At 30.9% G+C, this 27,265-nt stretch overlaps 1 protein-coding gene across 3 annotated transcripts in view; it reads right to left on the reverse strand.

The window, feature by feature from the left end:
- The window catches only part of LOC106682814 (lachesin), a gene marked incomplete at its 5' end in the record, with an annotated part of 178,588 nt that overhangs the window by 92,939 nt on the left and 58,384 nt on the right, over nucleotides 1-27,265 (reverse strand). For all 3 annotated transcript variants that reach the window (XM_067046820.1, XM_067046821.1, XM_067046819.1), the window contains 1 exon segment: nucleotides 12,481-12,636. In XM_067046820.1, coding sequence (XP_066902921.1) covers nucleotides 12,481-12,636 — 156 coding nt within the window.

Genomic DNA, 27,265 nt, shown 5'->3' on the forward strand with positions numbered 1-27,265 from the left:
TATAGATAATCTATGTAAATTATTATGTAATACGACTAATTTTTTAAAATATATTGCATAAATCAGTCAGGTTTTTCACGTTCATAAATTTTGTACCTCAAGCGACTTATATTCTTACTATTAGTGTCTATATAATTAAAAAAAAATATACATGACAGAATCACACAAAAAAAAAAATTAAAGTATAATACTTTTAAAAAGTTTCAGCCTCTTTAGTGCCAGGTTTTATAAATGGATTACATAATATTTCCAAGTGAAGTTTAATAACGAATAACCACTGAGGGGGTAAATAAATAATAACTTATTAAATATTACCCTATATTGTATATTACGTTAACGTTTTATTAGAAAACAGTATTAATTTCATGACATGTAACAATAACTGACAAATTTCAAAATTAAAATATGATCATTCATAAAATTAAATTATTTGTAAATTTTAATGCATCTGGTATTAAACCAGACGTGTCAATCAATTAATTAATTTTTTTTTAATGTGGTGCAATATATCCTTAACAGTTGTTGTAACTTAGATATCATTGCAAGCTGTAACGTTGAGAACTTATTAATTAATTGTTGGAAAGTATAAATAGTCCAACGGTAATTTAATTTACGAATCTGTCTCAACCTTAAATTACCTAACAATTGACTTCATTATTCCACTTGAATAACTGTTGTAATAATTCACACATTAGGCTTTGACATAAGAATTAATTAAATATAAATACGTTTAATAATAGCTCAATAACGAATTATTTAACTAAGAAAGCTACATTAACTTTAAGCAGTGAAAAAAAAAATCCTACAATAAATAATTAAACAGTTTTTTTGGGAGGGGGGAATAAAAAAAATGTAAAGAAGTGTCGAGTTGTTCTTTAATAAAAGTCAGTTTAGACAAGAGGAGGTCTCCTTCTGAAAGAATTTCCTTGTAAACAAGGGTGAAGAAAGGATAAAAATGAAAAGGCAAAAATATCTCTCAAGCCAGGAGCTTATGGACGGGAACATAACAATCCCACAGTAATATTTTATTCAATTAATTCTTTAAAGGATTGAAAGAGAGAGAAAACTGCTAAATAATTCAAAAGAGCCGGATCCGGGAGGGGGGCGGATAAATTAAGTTAAGGAGTATCCCAAGCCGGGAAGAAAAGAGGCTTATTAATTTAGCCCGGCGTCAAAAAGAAGAAGAAGAGGAAATTGAAAAAAAATCAAATATTAGAACCGTCTGGAGGGGGTGTTGTTAAAATTCAAAACGTTTTCAGGAATAGAGTTGTCTGGAGGAGAGTCAATAATTGATCACCTCCTAGCTAGGGTGCGTTCTTAAATATTTAGGGGCTGTTTTGGGGGAGCTGCGCGGTTTTTGACAGGGATATTCTCATGGGTGCCCTAGAGACCCGCGGGTAAAGCCGCTTCTTACGGGCCTCTGTGTCAGGATTTGTCTGGGATAAACACTCCCTCTTAGAATCTTACGGCTGCATCCCCCTTCTGGGAGCACCTTATTGCCTATAAGGGTGTAAGCGGAGCAGCAGACCGCGAGGATCTCAGGATCCCGCTCTGCAAACAGTCCAAGTATGTTAAGTCGTTCTTCAATGAAGGATTCGGTACGGCATAACAGCCTCGGGCAGCTTGCTTTATCATCGCATTGCGAACCCTGGCATCTGGAATATTACCAGAGGGGTAAGCGCTTTGGACTTATAATAACAAGTACTTTGGGGTTTATTTGGAAAGCAGAAGAGAGTAAAGCTATATTCAACCAATATAACTTACAGCTCATATAATATCGTATTGCTTCGATAACATTTATCGAAATCGTTGGTTCGCTTCGTTTTTATTTTTCATTAACCAGACGATTCATCAACAAAAATTTAAAAATTTATACTTAAACTGTTGGTATAGTTTAAAATTTACCACTTGTTTTACGTAGGGGAAATTTGAAGTTTGAAATAAAATATGTAAGTTTTAAATCCGAAATTATAATTAATAGAATAAATAAATTAAAAACCCCTTTAATTTAGAGAAATGGGCTTGTTAAGTTTTTAACCGAATACTACTCCATCATTAATAGATTGAAGCATTGATTTATCAAGTATTTTTTACAAACCATTTTATCTATGAAGTAACTAGTCGAAAAGTTTAAAGGCCGGCTTTCTACTTTGTAATAAACTTTTACGAACTTTATCCGGAAACTTTCTTTGGGAATTAAGTTTCTATTGCGAGTTCTTCAATAGACGTGCATGGGAAACGGATTTACTAAACTGGAGTATTCTACAAAAAAAAAACTGTCTGAAAATACTTATAAGCAAACGAATGAATTAAATATTTAGAATTTAACTGATTACAAATTATATTTATTTATGGTAAATAACATAGTTTGTGAATTAAACAAATATGTATTGAAATCTATATAATATAATATAAACTAATAATAATAATATAATATAAACTATATTTCACACGAATTGTAAGAAGAAGTTGTAATACTGCCTAATATTTTAATTTTAATTTTTTTCTTTGTTAGATTATAAACCAAATTTTTTTATTTGTCAATGTTGAAATTTAATTTTGTTTCTTAATAGCTATATATAATATGTGATTACCTGTAGAAATAGGAGCAATTTTAGTGATATAGGTATTGGAGGAATGAAATTTGAACAGGTAGATAGGCAAAGATTGCTGGAAATAAAATTATCATTATTATTTGTAATTTAACACATTTTATCCTGATATAACAGACATCCTCAGAAGGTTTTGGTAAAGATGTTCATATTGGCTTCATCTCTTTCTATAGCACTTTATTTTTAGAAGCTATACTTGTTTATCCAAGCATTTACAGTAAACAAATATTAATATTTGCAGTAAATAAATATTTTTATGAACAAAAAAAAATGAAAAGATTAACAGAAAAAAAAAAAGGAAGTTCTAAGAATCTAAGTGAACGTTTCAGAAACGTTTAAATGCAAAAATTTATATTTTTATATCATAAATTAAATGATATATAATCCCTGATTTTATAATACAATTAACCTGCAGATAGTTTAATTATTTGAAGCCCTATTTTTTTTTTATTTATCTTTTTTTTTATGATCTGTATTCAGTATAATCTGCGATGTGTATCCAATATAAAAATAATGGTAAATATTTTTCACTCGTGTATCTTTTACGTGTGATGAAGGTTTCTGCAATCAGTTAAGACCATTTACATACTTTTATGAAAATGATTTAGCATAGAAGCCATATATTGAGGCATTCTTAAAATGAGACGTAATAAGAATGTCAAACAAGGAATGAGTGATCAGTACTTTAAACTATGCAGACCTCCCCTAACCGCTAGTAAACTAAGAATGACTCTTTATAATTTTTAATAGCTCAAATAGCTGTCAAAAAGTCTGTAGGAGTTCATCAAAGAAAGTAATCGCAGTATACCGTACTACCTTTGAAATATATCCAATGCTAAATAAAGTCAAAACATTTTTTTCGTTAGATGTACCACTATTCAAGCAAAGCTGCGACGTAAGAAACAGACACCATTCCTGACAGATCTGTCCTGGCTGTCAGGAATGGAGTCTGTTTCTATTATTATGTGGATATTAAACAGTTCATGGAATATATTCAGCGGTCATATTAAATTATGTCTGCTACAGAAAGATTAAAAAAACTTATGGACAACACACCTGTTGAATAGCAGGAATTTAAAACAACAAAGGAATCTAATATCGGAATAATCTGGCGTGCAAACAGATTCATCGCTTACCCTCCGAAGAAACCGAAAGCTGAAGGGAAATATTCTCCGGATGGAGGGGAACTTTGGTATGCAGTCTTTCACACCTCAAAGATAGGGGATGAGCTTAGGGCCATGGCAACACCCTCCTTCGAGGAGACCGGGTTCCGCTCCACAACTCGAAGAATAATTTATAACCAAAGGAGGGGACCAAAATATGTATCTGTTTAGCTCGCTTCTTAGCCATCTTTAATTCAAGAGCCAAATCTCAACCTTCGGCGACGGTGCATTTTTAAAAGCCTCGTCAGTCTGGGAGAGACACGTATTAATCTGCTCGGAGGCGCTTCCAAATTCTACCTGCTTAACCTCTTTATATTTATCGAGGGAGATTAAAATTCATGGTTCGTGGTCGGTAGAACAGGGGGAGATGTTCTTGATGGATGATTATTAGATTGTATGAAAAAAAAATTGTAGAAAACAAACTTAGTCGGAAATTGCTTGAAAAAATAAAACAAAACCAGTCAAAAATAAACTATAATAAAACACCAATTTTATAAATATTTTGGTTTCTTCTTTGAGATTGGATGTACTATTCAATTATAATAAGTTTAGGAATAATCTTTCTCTTTATTTTCATACAACATAAAAAAAAAAAATCATCAATATTAAGTTACGTGTTGAAATCTTCAATAAAAAAAAAACTATATTTGAAATTAAATTAAAAATCACCATACTAGACCACTTAATAATATAATAGCCAGATCCAGTTATAAAAATAACCTTGGAAATCTTTATTAATTTATTTTACATCTTCTACGTCTCGTCCACTCTGCCAATCTGTAGAATAATCTCACTTCTAAGTTTCATAACCTTAAAATAATTTTTAAAATGCAGGCTATAATGTCCAAGCCTTATATAATATAGTTGATTAATTTAAATCATCGAAATCATTTAATATTAATTATTTTAATTGGAAATTGTATATAGCTAATATATAAGGTATATAAATATTGATAAGATAGTCAGCAAGTGATGTACCAAATTTTCATCTAAAGAATTAATATTAAATGATATAAATGACAATTATAGGTTAATTAATAACAATAATTGAGAATTTAAGTAATGCAATCAATCAGAAAACAGTTGAACACTAAAATAAATCGAAAAATCATTAAATAACTTCTCTATTTTGAAAAAAAAACAAAACACAAAAGCCAAAATATACTCTTATTGTTGATCTGGAGATAATCAATAATAAGGTAATCAAAAAATTGATTCTACTGAGACGCAGGAACAGACCAAAACCAAAAAAAGGTCCAAAATTTTCAAATTTATTGTTCGACAATCTCCTCGTCAAATATATATTCTGGATTCAAAATTTCCCTAATTTACCACACAAGAGGTTGCAGAGGTCGGAAGAAAAAGATCTACGAATGTCTTTTAGCTTTAGCTAACTTCTTAATGTAGACAAAATATTCTGGATTATTTATTAGATAATTGTTTTGGGTGAAGGGTAGCATATTACCATTGAATTTCCGTACCTTTGATTTTTAAAGAATTTTAGATCTAGTTTATGGCGTCGAATGTCTTTTCAACGTCAAAGGAAATACAGAGTAAGTGTTGTTAATTTTCGAATGGATTATTAATTACTAAATAAAATTTAGTAAGTTAGTGGCAAGTTGATTTTAATGATCTAAAACCACATTGGTTTGGTTAGAGAAATTTACTGTTTTCTAATGCCTAAAAAGATCTACGGTTAATTATTTTGGCTTTTACTTTACAAGGCACTAGAGTAATAATGTTTTTCGAAATCGTTAACTGTGGATTATGTTTATTTTCGTGTCACTTGGATTTCCAATTCTTGTAAGAATAAGTGGTTAATTAGTAGATAATCCGCCCTTTATGATTTGATATAAAGATAACAATAGCTCAATTGTAAAAGGTTACTTATAAAATTTAATTGTCTGTTCTGGAAACTCAAATAGCTCTAGTGAAGTAAATCAAATAGGATTTAAAACGAGTAACACTAAGACATGAGGATTTTGTTCAAATCGCGAAGGATTTTCACGATCTCTAGAGGTAACCAGAGCCATGGATAACATATGCAAAAGAGGAAAGGGCTCAAGAAGCATTATCAAAAGGGTAGAAAATCCGATGGAGGGTTGGGAAAAAGGGAAAAAAATAGCGGAAAAAGGGGGGCCCTGACTGTAACCCCAAAACAACTTTTTATTGCAGTGAGCCAACTCCTGCAAATCCTCACGACTGACTTTTGAGGACTAAATCATCTCTCCCCTCTGCTCGCGAAGCTAAAGTCACAAAAACCGGGAAGGAAGGAGGGTAATTAAATTCCTGTGGGGGCTGTAAAGGGGTAGTTGGGTCAACTGCCTCATGCTTCTCTTCTAGCTCAAGTCCGAAAAAGAAAAATATGTCCCGGGGCCTCTTCTATAAGAGCAATTTAACTCTCTTTGAAGAAGAAAGGGCCAATTAGCATCTTAGCAATCATGGGCTACATCCAGCATGGGTGGCTTTCTGCTATAGCTTTATATTTATGTTCAGTTTTTCTTTTTTGTTTTGTTTATTGCAATAATTTTTTATTGATTTGTATGACCTATCATTTTAATTATATAAAAAAATAATTAATTAAAATTCAGTATCAGAAAAGACAAGAAAATATTTAAAAAAGTATTTTATATTTTCATATGTAAGTAAAATGTTTATGGTTAGAATTATGACGAATATTGCTATTTTGCTTAGGTGGAACATCTGACAAAAATAAAAGTTTAGATTTTATTGCGGATTGGATCTAAAGACTGTAACCACATTCTCTACTCAGAACTACCGATAGACAACCTCAGAGCTAGTAGGGTTATCATAAGCCCATTAACGTTAAAATCGTTGTATTATGTCAAATACAAAAAAAATAAATAAATAAAAATAAAAAGAACAAATATTTCTTTCATAAATTGAAATTCTTTCATAGTTTTTATTTATCTATTTTCACGTCAAATTAAAACGTTGGATGGTTAATTGATGGTCAATTAATTAAAATAAACAAAATTAAAGGTACTTTAGAAGAAGCAATTTAAAAAAATGTAAGCCCTATTAGACTATTTTAATAAGAACAAGACTTAGCTTATATCAAGGACCATTTAATTGGCCACTGATTTACCGAGTTTAATAAAAATCGTAAAAATGTGTATTATAAAAAATTTTATTATATAAAGAGGTACTTCTGGTTGGTCAATTTTAACGAAAAAGTATAACAAATTGTCTCCAAACGTCCTAGGCGTTAAATATGTACTTCAGTTTCGTACGACTTAAGCTAGGTTGTCCACACACAGAGATTATTTTGCCATACTCGGTTATTTAAGGTCACAATACTTTCTCTAACTGTATATTCTATTAGTAGCTTAGTAAAAGCAAAAGTAAGGTAACTAAGTAAAGTAGCAATAAACTAATATTTTTTTAATTTAGGATTCCGCTACCTTGGACTACAGCTGGACAAACCACTAACCTGGAATCCTCACACAAGACTGAAAATACAGGAAACTGCACGTCGGTTTCGACTATTAAAACTTTTAATAGACCAACGGTCTAAACTTCCAATTCATTACAAAAGACTGATTTACATGATAATTTTAAGGTCTATCTGGACATACAAAGTTGAGCTTTAGGGCTCCACTAAACCTTCGAATTAACCATCAAAACCCTCTAGTTTCTAACTTTGCTTCTTCTTCTCTTCCTGACAATCCTTCGAGGCGCCTGAAAAGAAGATGACCTCAAGACCTTCTAATGTAAAAATATGATTTGAGTGCTACGAATGGGGAGTTTCTCTACATGCCTGTATCACTCCATTTTTATATTATATGAAATTTACTTAATGTGTTTTTATGTAAATACAGTTGTAAATTGCAATAAATAAATATAGAGAAAAAAAATTAGGATTCTAGTAGGGTGGACGTGCATGTCGACATATTAGATTATTGTAGTCATGATATAGCAGACGCAGATTTACTATCTAAAATCATCTTTCAGTCATCAAGAATCGAAAGCACATTAGCATGCTAATACAAAACATTTTTATTATTTTTGGGGTTTTATTGGGTAATGTTTTTAAAAAAATAAATAAAACATTTTCTAAAAAAATAATTTTCTCCTGTGCCTGAATTAATTGAAATATTTATACATACATCAAACATGCTCACATATACATATTCACTGATGATTTTTATTAGAAAATAACAATTTGTAAATACTTATATACGAGTACTCTAGATATTTAAACATTAAATACGGGCTATGGTAATGAGTTACGATGTTAATGAGTCACGAAAGGTCAGAGTATGACGTTCAACCTTAAAATGAAATTGAATTAGATCTTTTAGCACAAACTCACACGGCTCTTGCTGTGTACTAGATTATAAGTTGTCTAACGCGGATGAAATTCCCTTAGAACTTTTCACTAAAATTTCCGAGGACTGAAGGAAAATCAGGACAGACAGGCATAGACAGAGATAAGCAGAGACTGATTCAGTAAGAGGTCAATTAATTAGGCGAGGGCCCAAGTCAAAGGGCGCTGTCAGGAGCATCCTTCGCCTCTTTGTCAAGGCTCCTCCGCCCGCCCGCCTTCCGCGCCCGTCTTATTTAGTCGGGGGGTGTTAATAGGAGAGAAAAGTATGCGCATTCATGCTTTTGCGCCAACACTAGTCGATAAGCGATGAAAAAGTATTGATTTGAAGTGATGGGAATGATGGGAAGCATTGATCATGATTATGAACCAATATTAGGGAAAGATTATCATAATTATGACTAGCATGAGATATCACTACTGAGTGATATCAAAAAATAATATTTGGTTAATTACCACGTCTTTTTCATTATTATTAGTTATGGAAGTAAAATGGCACCTACTTTAATAAACAAAAATTAAATAGTTTGAGATTTATATTACTATTCAATATTTTGACCAAAGATATTTAAAGTATTAGGCAAACAACAATTACAATTATATTTGCTTGGAATTACTTTTGCTTAACTAGTTTTTGTACTTGCTGACCATAACTAAAATGTAAGTGGTTATAATAACTTGTAATTTTGTTTGTTTATTCTTGTTTAAAGGCGTAAAACCTATTTGGTCATCAACGCCTTTGGACTATTATCATTATAAAGATACATAAATACTCACACAAACACGCACATTTACTCCAGCAAACTTAAAAATAATATGAGGTGTAGATAGTTGACCGTAGATTAATGATTGGAGAAGTTTGTCGGGGGGTGCGGTCAGCAAAGAACAACATAAATAAACAAAACCATGTTTATTTATTTTATGCTGACGTTTCGACCTGAGTTTCAGGTCTTCATCAGAGCTATAGAACAAAAGAGATAAGAACAACATTTAGAGTAACATACAATTGAAAAGGAATAGTATACAAACAAATTTATAATTATACAAAATATTGAATTAAATCATAAATGATAAAAAATTGGTAACTGATAATTGAATAGTACACAATTTTAATTTATTGATATTCGTGGAATTGTATGGTAGTAAATTGAAAACAGTGACAGATGAAATATAATATCATGTAGGTAAGAAGATATGTATAATATAATACATACTTGCATATCTTATATTATACATATCTTCTTACCTACATGATATTATATTTCATCTGTCACTGTTTTCAATTTACTACCATACAATTCCACGAATATCAATCAATTAAAATTTTGTACTATTCAATTATCAGTTACCAATTTTTTATCATTTATGATTTAATTCAATATTTTGTATAATTATAAATTTGTTTGTATACTATTCCATTTCAATTGTATGTTACTCTAAATGTTCTTATCTCTTCTGTTCTATAGCCCTGATGAAGACCTGAAACTCAGGTCGAAACGTTGGCATAAAATAAATAAATATGCTTTTGTTTATTTATGTTGTTCTTTGCTGACCGAAACCCCCAACAAACTTCTCCAATAATTAAATATAATATAACTTTTTTTTATATAATCTTATAATTTTAATTTTACTTAACCAAGTTAAAATTACGGTCTTGTAGTTGAAATTACTTACAAAAATTACAAACAACTAAAATTTAATACATGCATGTATGCAACTTTTACAGCAACAACCGAATCTCAAACATTATGTAATCTAGAGAAAAATAATATGTTTTTGAATGTAATCTTCTTAAAATAGTAATGTGCTTTTACTGAAAGATAGGCTATCCAAAAAAACAACAAATATCATAAAAATTTGCTTATATAGCAAACTTTTCGAACTTTAGACCAGCTAAACTTGAATAATTTTTTGTAATGGAGGTCTCGTTTTGTAGAAAATTATTTTTTTACAATAGAACATATTTATTTTTACCGTAAAAAAAAATTGGCACTCACACTTGGCGGTCAAATTCGACTAAAATTGAAAAAAAAAATCCAAAACGATAAGAGGTTTGTAGACGTCAAAAAATTGGATTAATCATAATGTATGTATACGTACATATTGCTATGTATATTGATCCTTCCTCAAAAACTGCCGTTTTTGTTATAACACTTGGAATGTGGCAAGCTAAGCACAGATGTGTATATATCCAGGGACGCAGTAAAAGGTTCCTCGAAAGGCTCCTACCTGAACAGGTACAGGGACGGATGGCTAAAAACCTTAAAAAACGACATATTGTTGTAATAATGGCTAATGCCTCTATACATAGCAATACATATCATACAACATACCAAGAACGACATAATTAACTTATTTGATGAAAGGCAATCATCCTTTTTAATAACTATTTTACTGGACTAGTAGAGAGTCTGCTGACATTCCTAACAATCCCGACACTATACTGGCAACATTTGCGGACGATACTGACATTCTATCCTCCCATCCTGATCCTGTCACAGTCTCCTCTCAACTCTAAACACACCTTATCCCGGATTGTGTTTACGGCTTTAGCACACTCAGCCTCCACTGACTTATCACCGGCAGACACGGCGAGAGGACTGGATCTCCAAGAGTCCTGCTCTACCCCTTATGCGTGGGGGAGAGTGGGCTCGGGGATCCGCAGGTAAAGATTGTAAATACTGTGCATGATAGTGTAAATGTGATAAGTGTTTTTCTTTATTTTTTTATCGATATATTACTTCAAATTTTACTTATTTTATTTTATCTTTACTTCTTAATGTTCATAGTTTAATTATGTTCATTATATGTATCTTCATGTTTATAAACATACAGAGATTTTATTTATTTATATATAATTTTTTAATAATAATAATTTTTAATTTTGCTACGAATGGGGTCATTTACCACTATTAGTTATTGCTCAAGTTTGCGACAGATTGTAATATTTATCAATTAAAAAATTAATTAATCAATATAATTTTTGAGTCATTTTTTAGTGACAATTGAAATAAGAGAAATCGAAAAACTATTTTAGTTTATAGCAAAGAAAACTTTTTCTGATATAAACGTTATTTTCGATAAGTTACATTTAGTTGTTTATTATTGAAAATTTAATATACAAGACCCAAATCTAAAATCTAGTCATTTTCCAATATATTTAAGTATAAATAAAAGATAATTTAGTTAGAGAGAAGGGGACAGAAATGAGAGAAAAGAGAGAAATATATAGAGACAGAGAGCTACGTATAGATGGGGTGCCTTAAGTGTAGTTCTCTCGAGATACAGGGAATTATGAATAATGCAACAAGCCTCCAGGAATGTTTTCGAATTTAGTATGTAATGTTTATCAAACCTCCGTCAGTTTATTCAGGTAGAACAGAAGTTCATCTAAAATTGAAGCTATAACTAAAATAGTCAATGAAGAGGATTTAATTAAGTTGAATCTCTCAGTTGATAGTGGAATAATATTTTTAAGGCCTATAAAAGAAGAAATATAATTTTAATTGATAGAGGGACCTGGTGAGTAGTTAATTAACTTCCTCTCTTTATTTTACCTTTATTTTTATAAATTGCTACTTTTTTTTACTTTATGATTTAAGATCATAACACACAAAAAAGGCAATCCTGCCGGACCCACCCCGCTAAGACCCCCGGTGAGCGACGGTCCTATATCACTTTTGAAATATTAGCTTAAAATGGGAAGAAGAGACTTTAAGATAGTTTAATCGATCAATACTTAAAAAGCGCTTGAAATTTTAAAACAGCATGAACCAATGTATAATTATTTATTTATTGTTAATTACAACTGTATATAATTACTTACAACTAGTAAATATGCAATTAGATATAAAACGACATGATATAAACATGAGGAGAATCTACCAGTTGATCGAGCTCCAATAATGTTAGATCCCGGGACCATCTCCTTTTCAGACGCCTAGGGGGATTATCGGGTATTGAAGAAGAAGTCAGGTTAGGAACAAGTGGGTTTAGGTGGTTAGGAAGTTTATTATGGAAGGATTGGTATCTGGTTCTGGCCATATCGGCAACATATGCAATATGGAGGTCCTGATGGATGACTTGATTTGTGACAAAGTAAGGAGCATTCAGGATTTTACGATGGGTTTTGGACTGTAAGAATTTGATACGAGAGGAATACCAAAGCTCAACTCCGTGTGTCCACATAAGCCTTATAGTAGTCATATAGATTCGCCCTTTTTAATGGATTGGAAATTTAGAGCAAGGAAAATTTAAAATTTACTCCTCTTCATTTTAATTTCAGTTTAAGATCAATTAAACTTATTAAACTGTTAATAGTTATATTTATACAACTTAATTTCTTAACTACTCTAACCTTCTCCATTGCCAGTCTGTATCTTCTGGCCACCTTCTCGCCTCCAGGTGATTGCAGGCGGAGGAGATCCACGGGCGGCGCATTTGAAAGCCACGTTGCTGTTCTCTCGCACTACCATGTCCGTGCTCGTCTCGTTATCCAGGATATCTGGAGGAACTGAAAAAAAAAAAAAATAAACTGAAGTTAAAATAACTGAAGGTAGTGGGTACTGAGGTATAATCATAAATCGGCGATTCTACGGAAAATGTCTAATTCTCTCGTCTTCTGCTTATTATAGCTTCTACTTGATAGTTTTTAAAATGAAAAAAATAGAGTAAACGACATCTTTCTTCTATGACTCTCCTTACAAGAATGACTTTGTATATCAGTAACCAGTAATAAAACTCTCACAATGAAAACCCTGGACACGTCATTAATTTCCCATTGATCCAGCCTATATCTCCAGCCCTTTTTAAAAACCCAAAACACAAAGACATTTTTATATTTCTAAGTGTGAGGTAACACTTTATGATGCCACCAAACAAGAATGGATATCCTTGTCCAGTGAAACCTCAAGTTATTCAGTTTTGTTAGAAGTGATTACTTGAAAAATGTGATTCAATTTTAATTCAACCACTAGTGACATGTTGATATAGGCATGGCGAAATAGTTGATACGAGCAACTAGAAAATCAAGAGCAACTTTTTAATGGCTATTATGCATGAACATGTGCGTTCTATTTTGCCAACAATTGAGTCTCCAGGAAAGTCAAACGTATTGAAATTTGTTGCTTGTTGCCTTTCTGTGGATTCTCATAAGCAATAACCTGTTCTATTTTGTTACTAAAAAGTTCCTCGAATACAGTTACCACTGTATGGTTAACCTAAAGCTTATAGTGATACAAACAAAAAATTCTCATAACACCGTTTCCTTCAAATTGGGTATGATAGTTTATCAATATTTGTTGGAATTTTTCTCTCCCCTATTCTATCTTGAACTTCAGGATTTTTCAGCTCTTTTTATTTTTTATTATTCATGTGATGTATACTGTTTTTATCTAAATATTTTCGTCTATTGAATATATACATTATATTACACAAGGAATTATTTTACAGTATTTCACTATATTGCAGCCAAAACTTTTTGTAACAATTTAAAAATAAAATAACAAATCCAGCCTAGTTGCTGAGGTTTGTGTATTTGTAGTTGTAATGTTACTAATCATCATCCAGGTATTTTTCTTAAGAATATGAGAATAAAATTAACTAAAGTGTAATATTTCTTTTCTTCTCTAAAGTATGTTCCACTGAAAAGTTAATGCAGGCATAACTGTGCAGCATAATGTCCCCTATTATTAAGAAAATAATATAAAAAGAAGGAAGTAAGATAACTTTATGTTGAACAAGCCATGTCAAATTTTACATTTTTCGTGATATCAACAGCAAATATAAATTGAAATAACGTATGATAGTATTGGGCGTATCTCAAAAATATTAATATACATCGATCCAATCAGTAAACGTCCAAGGGATAGGTGAGAGGATTGCGTCAACGTTTATCTTGTCGATTCGGATTTAAAGAGGCATCAGTGTGCAGATGTAAGTTGACATAGGTCAACTTAAACAAAAAGGTATCGGCATCGAATCTTGTTCGCTAAATCTTTTATTGTTATTTTTTTATAATGGTGAGGAGGTCTTTGGCCGTAGATATTTACTTAAGGAGTAAATAGTGAGGGGTGCGGTCAATGAAATGAAGAAAAAAAAAAAAAATAATTTTTTTCGAGTTCTAAAATCTACGTTTTGGCCTAGATGTGAGGCTTTCCATACCCATGCCATACTCTTATATCTATATGTTCCAGCTCACTTGTAAATAGTCAATTTTATTCTTTTACTGCATCTAAATAAAATTGTATCATCTTACGTGATTTTATTGCTATAAAGTTTCATTTGAAATACTATTTTAGTTTCGTTTTATATATTCTAAAATACATCGAATTTTCTCAAAACATTATGGAGGTTTTATCCTTTATAGGGAGCTGGTAGCTCAGTGCATAAAGAGCTGTGGTGGTAGCTTCTGAGGATCCGGTATCGAATCCTACTGTGAGTGAACCCTGTGGAGCCCTCCTTAGGCCCACTTAGGCTAAATGTATAATATTGGTGCCTTCAATTGGGGAAAACCTGGCGCTTGTGCATGATTTTGAACAAAAAATCTCGTGTATATATGTATAACCGTCATTAAAAAACAAAACAAAAAAAATGTTGTTCCTTACAAAGTACTGAACTCTAGTTCCTTCATGGGTTATAGCGTTCACATTTATTATTACTCTTTTGACTGATGGTGTATTTCCAAGATTGGACTTATTGGAATTATGGTCATGTATTGATAGTCACATATAAATTGTTTTACACCCATAAAGATTATTTAATTCCCAACGGTTGTAATGATAGCCCCTGGGCTGGACTCCATGAAAAAGAAAAAGGGGCGTTGGGTTTTTCTCTTTAGGAGGTAATGATCATCAATCATTTTATTGTTTAAGGTTCAATTGATCCCGCCTCGGGGGCGATACGTCTTTACAATAATTTTTAATGAAGGATTTTGACTGATTGTTCTTATAATTGATCGGAGAGAAAAAAAAAAAGTGGCAAGATTGAAGGAATTAAAATACGGAGAGGAAATATAATTTATCTAAATATTAAAAAAAAAATTCTCTGATTAGAACATATTAATTTAAGGGACATCTTTTCGAGTTCTCGAATCACAATTAAACAGAAAAATTTAAAAGATGGTCGGAGGTGTGGTCAATGGTGTGAAGAAAAAAGTATGCAAATGCTTTATCGAATTCCATCATTTCGGCCTCAATTTCAGGTCTATTAATAGTCTATCAATTTCAGGTCACAATTACAACCATGATAATTTTTTTTATTTTTTAAGAACAAAAAATAAATAAATAAAATTGAGAATATAAAAAACAAATATGAAACAATTTTGATTTTTTTTGTTTGCGAGTTTCTAATGTTGCAATAGTTATACTTTTGAGTATGATAGTGGCTATGGAACAGGGCCCTTTCCCCCATTTAGAATGTGGTCAAAGGTACAGCCTATAAGTGATCGATGCCTTAAGGTTCTTTAAAATAAAATATTTGGATCGAAAAAAAATGAGTCACACAGAGAATTTAGAAAGCTATACAACGCCGAACTAAGGCAACTAGACCGGGTAAATATAATTCAAGTTTTAGGATTGCAGTGAGTAAAGTTATTGGCTTAGTAGGGTTTAGTAGCGAATGAATTCCGAAAATATTAATAAACACTGAATCAAGGGTCAACGCCCGAGGTAGACCAAAGTATAATTGGGAGGATTGCGTCAAGACTGATCAGGCAAATTTTTGTTTGGACGGACGTTACTAGATATTTGAAGACTTGGTGGTATTGGCATCGTTCGATTAGCAACTTTTGGGTTCACTAAGGTTTTATTATTGTAATAAAATATTTATCAAACCGAAATCGAAGATAAAGCAAAGAATAATTGTGTTGGTCTTAGCAGCCTATGTCTCTTTAATTTAAGAAAAGATGTACGTTCCTGAATAATATTTTAGCTTGCCTGGAATCGATAAAGACTCCAAACGTGATAGTTACTCAATTTTCTGAGAGAGCAGGCGTGTCACTCTTCTTGAGTAGGGACTAAGATGGATGGGATAAAAGGAAATGGATGCTTGTTCTTGTTGGGTACGTGATAGCAGTGTACATTCTACGAGCAGTCAGTGAAATATTAAACTTACACAAGCCTTCATTCCTGCTTTCCCTGTCAACTAAAAAATTCAAGCTGACAACCTGTAAGGAATGTTATTGATCACAATAGGACTAAACGTCTACTTTAGACCATACCTGCACCCCTTTTGAGCCAACTTCCTCTTTCCTAATAGAGTATTTATAAATCGGATTTGAAGTACATTGGCTACTTATTTGTTAATACAAGATAGGGTGAGATCCCTCGCAAAAGTAACCAGCACGAAATAAGGTGGGTCTGAGAAATTGTGGCGCACAGCTAAATTATTTCCTCATTGAAATAGTTTGACAGGACTTAAATACCGAATTTCCAAAATTGCTTCCTCTTAAGCACCTTTAATTTCGTTAATTAAAAATAATTAGTATGAAGAATTAATAAACATAAACTATGAAAGGAATTTATCATTAACTTAAGGAGATAAACGGGTAATATAGACTTATCATAATTCATTGGAAAGCTAAAAAACTATTAAAAAAAATATTTAGCATAGAAAGCAGTAGAAGGTAATGTAGAATGACGAATAAACGAATGAACAAAAGATCTGTTTTAACACGAGTTTAAGTGTTACCTAGTTTTCCCATTTAATAACATTAACTTGTTACCGTAGTTATTAAATAATTTCACTTTACCAATATAAGAATCTTTCAGTTAACAGAATGATTAAATCCAAAAATTCGTTCTTTGTATTTTCAATATTGAATCAATAACAATTTAACATTCAATAAATCGTTAAGACTAGACTTTCCTTTTAGTAAATTGTTATATTATTGGAGGAAGATAGTCCAAGTAGCGGTCAATAAAGGTATCAAGATAGTAAAAGAAAACTATTTATATTATATAATTTATTCAAATTCTTGATACTGGTATCAATCTATTTAATAAATCAAATGGTATCCTAATAAAGTCTCAACATTCTTTATTATATCATTAGTTTCGGTCAATTCAGTCATCCTCAAGGACAATCTTAAATATAAATTCACACCTCACTTCAAAATTTAAAAAAACACTGATTTACAGGCTATTTCGCCCAGGTCATCAAATTCAAGTCAAAATCACCCTATTTTTTTTTTAGAACTTCATTAATTTATAAACTAAAGTATAATAATGTAAAACTAAAGTTTTAAAAATTAATGAAGTTCTAAAAAAAAACTAGGATGATTTTGATTTGAATTAGATGACCTGGGCGAAATAGCTTGTAAAACATTTTTTTGAGGATGGCCGAAACGTTAGACTATTGATGTAATAAAGAATGTTGAGGCTTTATAAGGATACCATTTGATTTATTTAATAGATAGATACCAGTCTCAAGAATTTGAATGAATTATATAAAATAAATAGTTTTCTTTTACTATTCTGATACCTTTATTGACCGCTACTTGGACTATCTTCCTCCAAAAATATAACAATTTACTAAAAGGAAAACTATTTATTGTTATCCAACGTTTCGCCCCATTTTGCAGAGTTAGTAAGAATGGATTTCAACGACCAACTCTTACTACTTCAGTAGGTTAACGAACTTCATTCTCATCAGTCCTGACGAAGCCCTGCAAATTGGGGCTGAAACGTTAGTTAACAATAAATAGTTTTCTTTTAGTATTTTGATACCTTTATTGACAACCACTCGGACTATCTTCCTCCTATCTACTTCATACGGTCAACTACCTTCTTCCAATGTTATATTTTTTGTTTTTATGCTATAATTTTGAAAAAGAAATAATTCTATAATTTTGCAATCATAAATTTTATTATGTGTACTTTTCTGGAAACTGAACGGAATTCGTCAAAGTGTCAACTGAAAGGCTAATTTAGGAAAACTAGTCCTAAAAATATTGTTATAGTGAATAATAAAAAAATATCCGTTCTGAAACGAGTGGGAATTAATTTAAATACTAAGCTGAGTGGTAAGTGATGCGTAAACTACATTTATAAGTGTAAAAATGTAGTTTACGCATCACTTACCACTCAGCTTAGTATTTAAATTAATTCCCACTCGTTTCAGAACGGATATTGATGATGAGCCTTTAAAATCCAACAAATAAATAATGTTTAATTTTTCAGAAAAAAATGTCATTGATATTATTATTGCTACCTAAATATTTTTTTTAGTGTGTAGTTTTTTCTTTGTGATTTACAACAGCTGTACAATACGATACAATACGGAAAAAAAAAATTAAATTAAATTAAGCTCGTAGAAATATGTAGAATAAGTACAAAAAAATTGTAGTTAGGTCAAAGGTCTAATAAATCTACTGTTTATTATTGAATATCAATATTTTTGACCATTTGAGGAAAACATCCTAGGACTACAATAAACCTGTGTGTTTTTCTTATTGTTTAAAATTTAAAAAATGTAATGAAAACATTTTAAAAAATTTTATTTGCAATAATTCTATTCTATACAGTCCGAGTCATCTGGATTCGAATCCCCATGTAAAAAAGCATCATATAACAAATTGATATCACGGGAAAAATCGTTGAGAATAACTCAATCATTCCAATTATATATTTTTTTAAAAGTTGTCAGAATACAGAAACGTTAATCACCTATTCTGATCGCATATGGGCGTCGAGGGAAATGAAACCACTTAACATAATTATTACGTTATAGTATTAATTGAACGCATATTTTTTTTTTTTAACTTTTTCGCTATATGCTCCTCCTTTATAAGTGAAGAAGAAAAAAAATATTAATAAAAAATTTCGTATTTCGCTACTATACCAAACTAATTAACTGCTTACTAACCGAAACTATGTTTCATAATATTGTCAAATGCAAAATGTAAGTTTTTGAATAGAACTAATAATAGAACAAAATATAATTTATTTCTAAATATATTTTGTTTTGTTTTTTAGTCCAAAGCGATTCATCGTAGTAAAATATAAGTAAAAAATAATAGCTTGGCTAAATGGTTGTGACATTAAAATGGACTGGGGCAAGAGCAAGTTAAGTGGCAAATGGAATAATGACAGGACCATTAGTATACCTCAAAGCCCACTCTAGCTACTATAATGCACATCGCCTCTCATGTATTCTCTTCAAATCCATATATACCTACTTTCACATATAGTACTATATATAAACAGTTTTCCATCATTCAAATAAAAGTAAACAAACGTTAGATGAGAAAAATATACGTATACCTATAGTACAAGAGCACAAGAGGAGAAAAAAGGCAGTTATTTCACCCCAATTTTGGATTGCTTTAATAAAAACTATGTATAAATAAAAGTCAAAAGTTATAAGTCTGCCAAGTATAGATAGGCGAAATAAAACATGCAGCTGGTTCAAAACGTTAAAAATACTAGAGTAAATTTGCTAAAATATTAACTATACTAAAGCTATTTACGTTCAATAAAAAAAAGTAAATAAAGGCCTATTATGTACATATAGAGTAACGAAAATCTAAAAGAGGAGAAAAATAAACTTAGTTTTAAGATACATTCGGAGCAATACTTACGAAAATTTATAGTACAAGAGCGGGAAGAAAAAAAGGCAGTTATCTCACCCCAATATTTGATTACTTCAATAAAAACTATGTATAATTACTAGTAAAAATTGATGAGTCTGCCAAGTATAGGTAGGTGGAATAAAAAAAGGCAGCTGTTTCAAAACCTTCAAAAAACATTAATTTTTCAGTCGGAGCTCTATATCTTAAAAACTACCAACAACACTAGAAAATCTAAGAGAACATTATTTAAAGAAGAGTAAATTTGCTGAAATACTAGCCCTAAAAGAGCTATTTACGTCCAATATTTCTCGAGATATAGCCTTTTAAAAAGCAACTTTTCATAAAAAATATACTGAAAGATCAATAGTTAGTGAATTCATTTTCAAGATATTTAAAAATAAGTCTCAAAAACCATTCGACGCACAGATGTCTATTAGCACTCAAATTAAAGCTAGTATAATGGACTACAAAATATTTTCTGGCGTTTATCTTTGTAGGAGTAGTAGTTTTCCTGATATTTTCTAAAATAAATTAATATATTGGCGTTTGAATAAATTTTCATGAGCAAAATCAATATTCATAAGTAAATATCATAAAAACTACTAAACCTACAAAGATACGTGTTATAAACTACATTATAGCAATTTTAATTATCTTTATTTTGAGCGATAACTCTAAATATGTACGTCTTATAGTTCTCGAGATATATTTTTCAAAAATTAAACAATTTATCTGAACAACTAGAAATTAACATTTTGTCAAATATCATAAAAACTACTACTCCTACAAAGATGAATATCATAAACTATTTCATAGTAAATTTAACTAGCTTTAATTTGAGTATTGAAAGACATCTGTACGTGAAATGGTCCCAGAGATATATTTTTTCTACAATTAAACTTATTGTTCGAACAACTATAAATATAAATCAACATATTTTAGCAAATATCATGAAAACTACTACTCCTACGTTAGTTATCTACGAAGATAAACGACATAAATTAAATATACACTAAACTAGCTTTAATAGAGTTCAAAATCTGTTCAAAAAGTCGAATGGTTTTTGAGATATAGATTTCACAAAATGAATTCACTAACTACTAACCTTTCAGTACATTTTTTATGAAAAGTAGCTTTTTAAAAAGCTATAACTCGAAAACTATTTAATGTAAATAGCTCTATTAGGGCTGATATTTTAGAAAATTTATTCTACTTCAAATCATGTTCTCTTAGGTCTTCTGTCGTTGTTGGTAATTTTAAAGATAAGAAGCTGCGAATGAAAATTTTTTTTAACGTTTTGAAACAGTCACTATTTTTTATTCCCCCTAATTATACTTATCAGACTTATCATTTTATAGTAAATAAAACAAGCAATCAAATTAATTAATATGAGTATTAATAAACATATTTGAACGGTTTTTGAGATATAGATTTCTCAAAATAAATGTAATAACTACTGATTATTCAGTGCATCCTTTATTTTAGGATAAAGTCATAGTTTTTTATTCCATCTACCTATACTAGGCAGATTAATTAATTTTGAATAGTAATTATACATAGTTTTTATTAAAGTAATAAACAATTGAAGTAAAATAACAGACTTTTTTTCTAGCCAGTAATAGTACTATCAGCTCAGATGGAAATTGGTATCGTAAGTATTTTATAAAGATACTCTAATAATTTTATTCTATTTTATTTATCATCGTTAAGTTATTTAGGTCAAATTATGAAAATGTAAAAAAAAGTATCTGGCGTGTTCACACAAGTGAATAAATAGAGAAAAAAATTGAATTCTTTTTTTTTTTTTTATTCACCCTTGAAATTAGGCCTCTCCCAATCACATAATCGTTTTTATCAATCGTTATCCGGAACACCTTCTTCTAAAGTTCATTCATTTAATTTGAAAATAAGCAAATGGGTTTTAGCAAATGAGGATTTTGAAAATTTCATGTCCATCATGAACTTATTCACTTTTAGGAACAAAAAAAATCAAAACATTGCTTTTACTACAATATGAAATAAAAGAAATTTGTCTATTTTTAAAATATTTATCTGACTCATGAATCACGAACCATTATTTGTAATCATTACAAAATTACAGTCAAGCAACAATTAATTTTAATTATTTCAAAATTTAATTTAGTTTTTAAAATATTCATTTTTTATACTAGTAAAACGTGTATAAATTTATTTCTTTTAATAAAAATGACTAATATTTCAATATAGTTGGGAAACAGTAAGTTTTATAATTCTTTATATTTTTATTTAATAAATATTTACATGCTTTCTAAATTTAATTTATGGACCTGGTCTATGATGGACATTTCCTGCCCATGTATTATCTAATGGCATTCGTGTAGTGAATTAAGTGTGAGTAGGAGTAATCTACTTTCACGGGTGACATGGATCCTATAAATAGCCTGGGCAAAGTTATTGATGTATTGTTGATTATGTAAGATCAATTAGTTTAACAAAATAAAATATAATAACAGGTTATTTATTAGCGCATTTTATATTTATTTTATTACTTTTATTGATCTTTATTTTGTACCTTTCCTAAATGATATTTTTAAAATTTTAATTTACATTTTTTTCACCAATAAAAAAAATTCAAACGTAATAGCCACTAATTAAAACTTCTTTAAAAGTGAGTGGATTACAAGACATTTCAATTTATAAAATAAAATTGAACACACAGAATAGTCGGAAGCACTTATATACGAAGTATATATTACGGGAAAGTAGGGGGGGGGGAGGGAGAATTTTTCAATATGAATTTTCAACGGAAATACACGTTAAAGTAATCTGCGTCCAGTTGACCAAGTTTGTAAATGGTCTGAGTTTGTATGTGAACAGACTAGCTGAGAAACAAAAAGTTGTACAAACCAGAAAATTCATATTTACAGAAGATTACCCAAAAAGTCTTAATATACATTGATAACAAACAAATTGAATGATAGTTAATATTAGCCACTTTTTAAAAAACAAAATCTCCAAAACGGGCCTAACGATTTTGAATGAAACTGTTATATCAATGTATCGTTGTATAAATTTAATTTCACCCGGTTATCATTCTCACTGAAATAGATTGGACCGAATTTTAACGACAGAATTAAAAAAATCTTCTCTGAAGTATTTTTTTTTAAATTTAAGATAACCAAACATCTAAATATTTTTTATTGTAATAAACAATATATAAATATAAGATATAAAGAATAAACATTTTCGTCTTTTTATGACGATAGTAATAGTTTTTTTTTTAGATTCAACGTATCGTTGAAACATAGTAATGATGTCTTTTTAACCAACCTAATAAATATGATAAGGGTAAGTTTTGTCATCGTGAGCTGTAAAGAGGTTGAAGAATTTGAATCGAGCGATTATTTTAACTCATAGTAGAGTAGAAAGTGAAAAAGCCACCTTTGATTTCGAACCAAGTTTTAAGCGATTTCGGGAGGGCGTACAATGTTCCTGTCATCATTAGTGAGGAAAAAAATTGCTACACTATAGTTGCCAAGATAAAGGTCCCCGGACCACTAAGTTTTACATATTTTAAAACTATTTACCTACATGATTGTGAACAAATCACATCCTTATACACAACCATTGTTCAAGAAACAGTACTTATTAACATAGGACTAAGCCCCTGACCCTTCTTGGGTATATATATATAGTGGCTACGATAGAAGATAGAAGACGACTACAGTATTTTTAGACCTTTAAAGGTAGTAGAGCTCGGTGGCACCGTGGTAAGGCATGATGCTACTAACTGAGTCAACCCTTTAGGTTCTGGAGCCCTCCTGGGGTCCACACAGACTCATAATTGGGCACCCTTAATTGGGTAAAAAATCTGGCTGTATAAACTGCTTCTAAATCTGGATCTACTTTCTTATAAAGTACTGAACCCTTCATCCTTCATAGGTTGTAGTGCTACAGATTTTAATTTTTTTTAATAGACCTTTCCGATCTACCTTTATGACTCTAAGAATTTGGCCATGTAAGACATATAGGTCATATGATTATCATAGAACTGATTTATCTCCTTCAAATGACAGGCGAGACCGCATCAGATTCGAGACGGATAGAGAGAAGGAAGCGTACAAAGGGGTGCTTCTTGTAGAAAATGTAATGCTGAATCGAATGCCGCAAAAATGAAGACGATCGGATGAACAGGGAACAAGTTCAATACTCTTATTGAAAATCACATTCCATAGTCGATAAGTAAAGAGATTAGAGATCTTGTGTAGTATGTATGAGAAATGACACCAAAGAAAAATATTGGAAGCTCGAATGATTGGGAAAACTTTCAAAGGAAGGCCTAGGTTTAGATCCGAAAAAAGAGGCAAATATAAGAAGAAAACAATTTGTAAAAAAAGGTTATATTTTCAAAGTATTACATATTTTAAATAATATATAATAATCCCCATTATCGAGGATATCCAGTTTATTTAAATTTAATGAAAATCCATTACATAATTTGTTGAATAGGGCCGTAAGACGCTCCGGTGAGCAGGATAAACGGGGGGATAATTTCCCTTAAGCGAGATAAATTATCAAGCAGGGATTAGGGTTCCCTTAAATGGGAGGAAAAACACACGTGCTTTTAATCTCGACACCGCTCTCATCCTAATACACAAAACAGCGTTTCGTCTCTTAATTACATCTTTAATTAACTCGGGCTGAAACTGATAGCCGAGCCAGGCTTCTACTTGCTTCGTTCCTAGAGAAATAATTAACGAATTCATTAATTAACGAACAGAAATTTCTGTAATCGATGGCGCTTTGTGTTAGAGTAAGGGAAAAATCACTTATGCAAATGAAATTCCCTGTAAAGTGGGGTGAGATTGTGCCAGTTTTTGTGGTTTTCCCTACACCATTCTATATTCATCAACGTGCAGAAAGATAAATACTGATTTCAGTATGTTATTTCAAAGCGCAAATATATTTTTAGTGAATACTTTTAAATGTGGGAGCATTTTTTTTATTTTGGCACAACCTCTCTCAACGAGTGGAGTAAACTTAGCCCCCTCCTTCTTTTATCATTCATAGTGGACATCGATTCATTTTTACCACATTCTAACACATCCTACTCTGAAACAAGAACAACTGCAGTTAATTTTAACCTTTTTTAAAATAAAACATTATTATTTCTGAAAAATTAACGATATTTTCCAAAGTACTTATTTTGAATAGGATTATATTTACATTGATTAGAAAAGAAAATTATTGTGTTTAAGTAAAGACTTGTATCGTTGGTACATCACTGACACTATACAAAAATGGAAGATGTGGCACAATCTCAGCCTATGAGTGAACATATTTTAATAGTAATAATGTGCTACTATGATAGGTTAAAATAGGTGCAGTAAAGAAACTTCAAGGAAGATACTTTCTGAGGTATTAAGATTAAAAATAATCTATAAACTACGCGTCTATAAATACTTTATAATGTTAATTTTGTATTAAATTAATAAATTATATCATTTACATGAGTAATCATACATCATATCTCATGAAGCTAATTTGCTAAGTGATAATTAAAAAAAAAAATATATATAGACCTTTTTAGATTTAGATTTACTATTATACTTCGGTGTATTATATGTTTGATTTTGAGGTTTGCGTTTAAATATTTTTTTTAAATTTTGAATAAAAAATTATATATCATTTCAATTTTTTTTATTGTTCTAAACTGCCATATTAACATGAGTAGTATCGGTTGATTATGTTCCTCAAGTATAAGCGGGTTTGTCCGCGGGTCCTTTGCTGAGATTTGAATAATAAACAGACCCCCAGGACATTGTAATATCGTATAATAATTAGAAGCATTAGCATAGTCCTTATTGATTAGTGATAACGCCCACTTTTAATGTGCCGAGTCTGCGGTCTACCTGCCGAAGGGGAAAGGTGCTTAGAAGGGGAAAATTAATGGTAGCCCCTTGTAGTACCATCAATCTTAAATATGGGGGTTTGTGAGAACAATTTGAATTTTTAGTTACAAATTTTGTAGGGGAAGTAGAGCGTCACATCTTGTCATCTCCATACCAGAGATCTTTTATCATTCCTTTCATATATACATTTTTTTTTATACCATTTTGAATTTAGATGGTAATATAATAAGTCTTGACATCTTTGTAAGACTGGGAATGTTTATTTCACGGCTGTATATCATTATGTACTACAAAAAAACAGTTCTTATGTATTTTCATTTTAATATATGAAATTACGTAAATAAATAATCCTGCCAGTGAAACAGTAAAGGCGGATCCACATGTTAGACGCTCGCCACGAATCGGAGGCTTGTACAAATGCTCGGTAAACATAGAGCGGGCCATCCACATGTCAGTGTTATTCAGAGAGGCAAGCATGGCGGACGTACAAGTGGTTTCAGCCACAATTATATTATTTTTATTACAAAAAAAGAAAATTAAAGGAAATTAAATATAAATAAATAAGATTAAATATAAAACTTATCATAAAAATTAACTAAAACCTCCTAACAGCTCTCAGTTGCAACTAGACAAAGAACAATGGTGGAGATGCTACACGAGTGCTCTTACGAACCCCTTTGATCAGTGTCCAAAATCCGACTCTCGACGGATCGGCAACGAGCTTAGGCCAACTCGTACAAACCACCCATCCACATGCTCGCGCATGTCCGAGTTCGTCATGGCTTGGCCAACATGTAGAGGCCCCTTAAGATACCTGGGAATTCACCTAGATCGCCGCCTTACCTGGAATCACCATATCAACATCAAACTAACTCAAACTTATGCAAGGTCAGTAATGCTATATCCTATTCTTAACAGAAATTCCAAAGTAAAACCAGAAACAACTGTTCTTATATTTAAAACAATTCTCAGGCCACTGCTGATGTACGGCTGTGAAGTCTGGGGAGCGACATCCTTCACGAAAAGGAAAAAACTACAATCTTTTCAAAATAAAGTCCTAAGAATCGCAGTTAATGTTCCTTGGTTCATAAGAAACAGCCAATAGCATCGCGAATTGCATATGGAGTCGATGGAAGATTAAATAAAAAAACGGTTCATGAAGTTCCACTCCCAGTTGCCGACAGTTAAAGGAGTTGTTACCTACAACCTGGGAAACCCAACCTCAATCCGAAAACTGAAACCCAGACTGCTGCAGGACATTCTTTTATAAATTTTAATAATTATAAAACTAATTCATAGTCACACTACCTTTATTTTACTTTTTATTATTACTCATTTCATTTATTCATTATTATTTTTATTTTTCTATTTTATTTTCTCGTCCCTTTTTCAAATTAAATTGTTTCTTTTTACTATTAGAGGGCAATAGTTTGTTTTATTTAAATGTAACAATATCATTATTTTTTTGTTATTAATTCTACTTTCCTCATTTATTAAGAAGCATTATTCTTATATATTTTTTTTCTTCTTTTAATAATAACATTGTTTATAGTTAGGGGTGTCTTATGTACGAGACTATACCCTCCCCCATAATAAACTGTTAATATATATAATATAACGGTTATATCAACCACGTAAGGCCCACCAGGCCGATCTGGTATAAAATAAAATAAATATGTATA

The sequence above is a fragment of the Halyomorpha halys genome, unplaced genomic scaffold (assembly GCF_000696795.3).
Source record: "Halyomorpha halys isolate HHAL.00 unplaced genomic scaffold, Hhal_1.1 Scaffold442.1, whole genome shotgun sequence".
In the NCBI taxonomy this organism is placed as follows: Eukaryota; Metazoa; Arthropoda; class Insecta; order Hemiptera; family Pentatomidae; genus Halyomorpha; species Halyomorpha halys.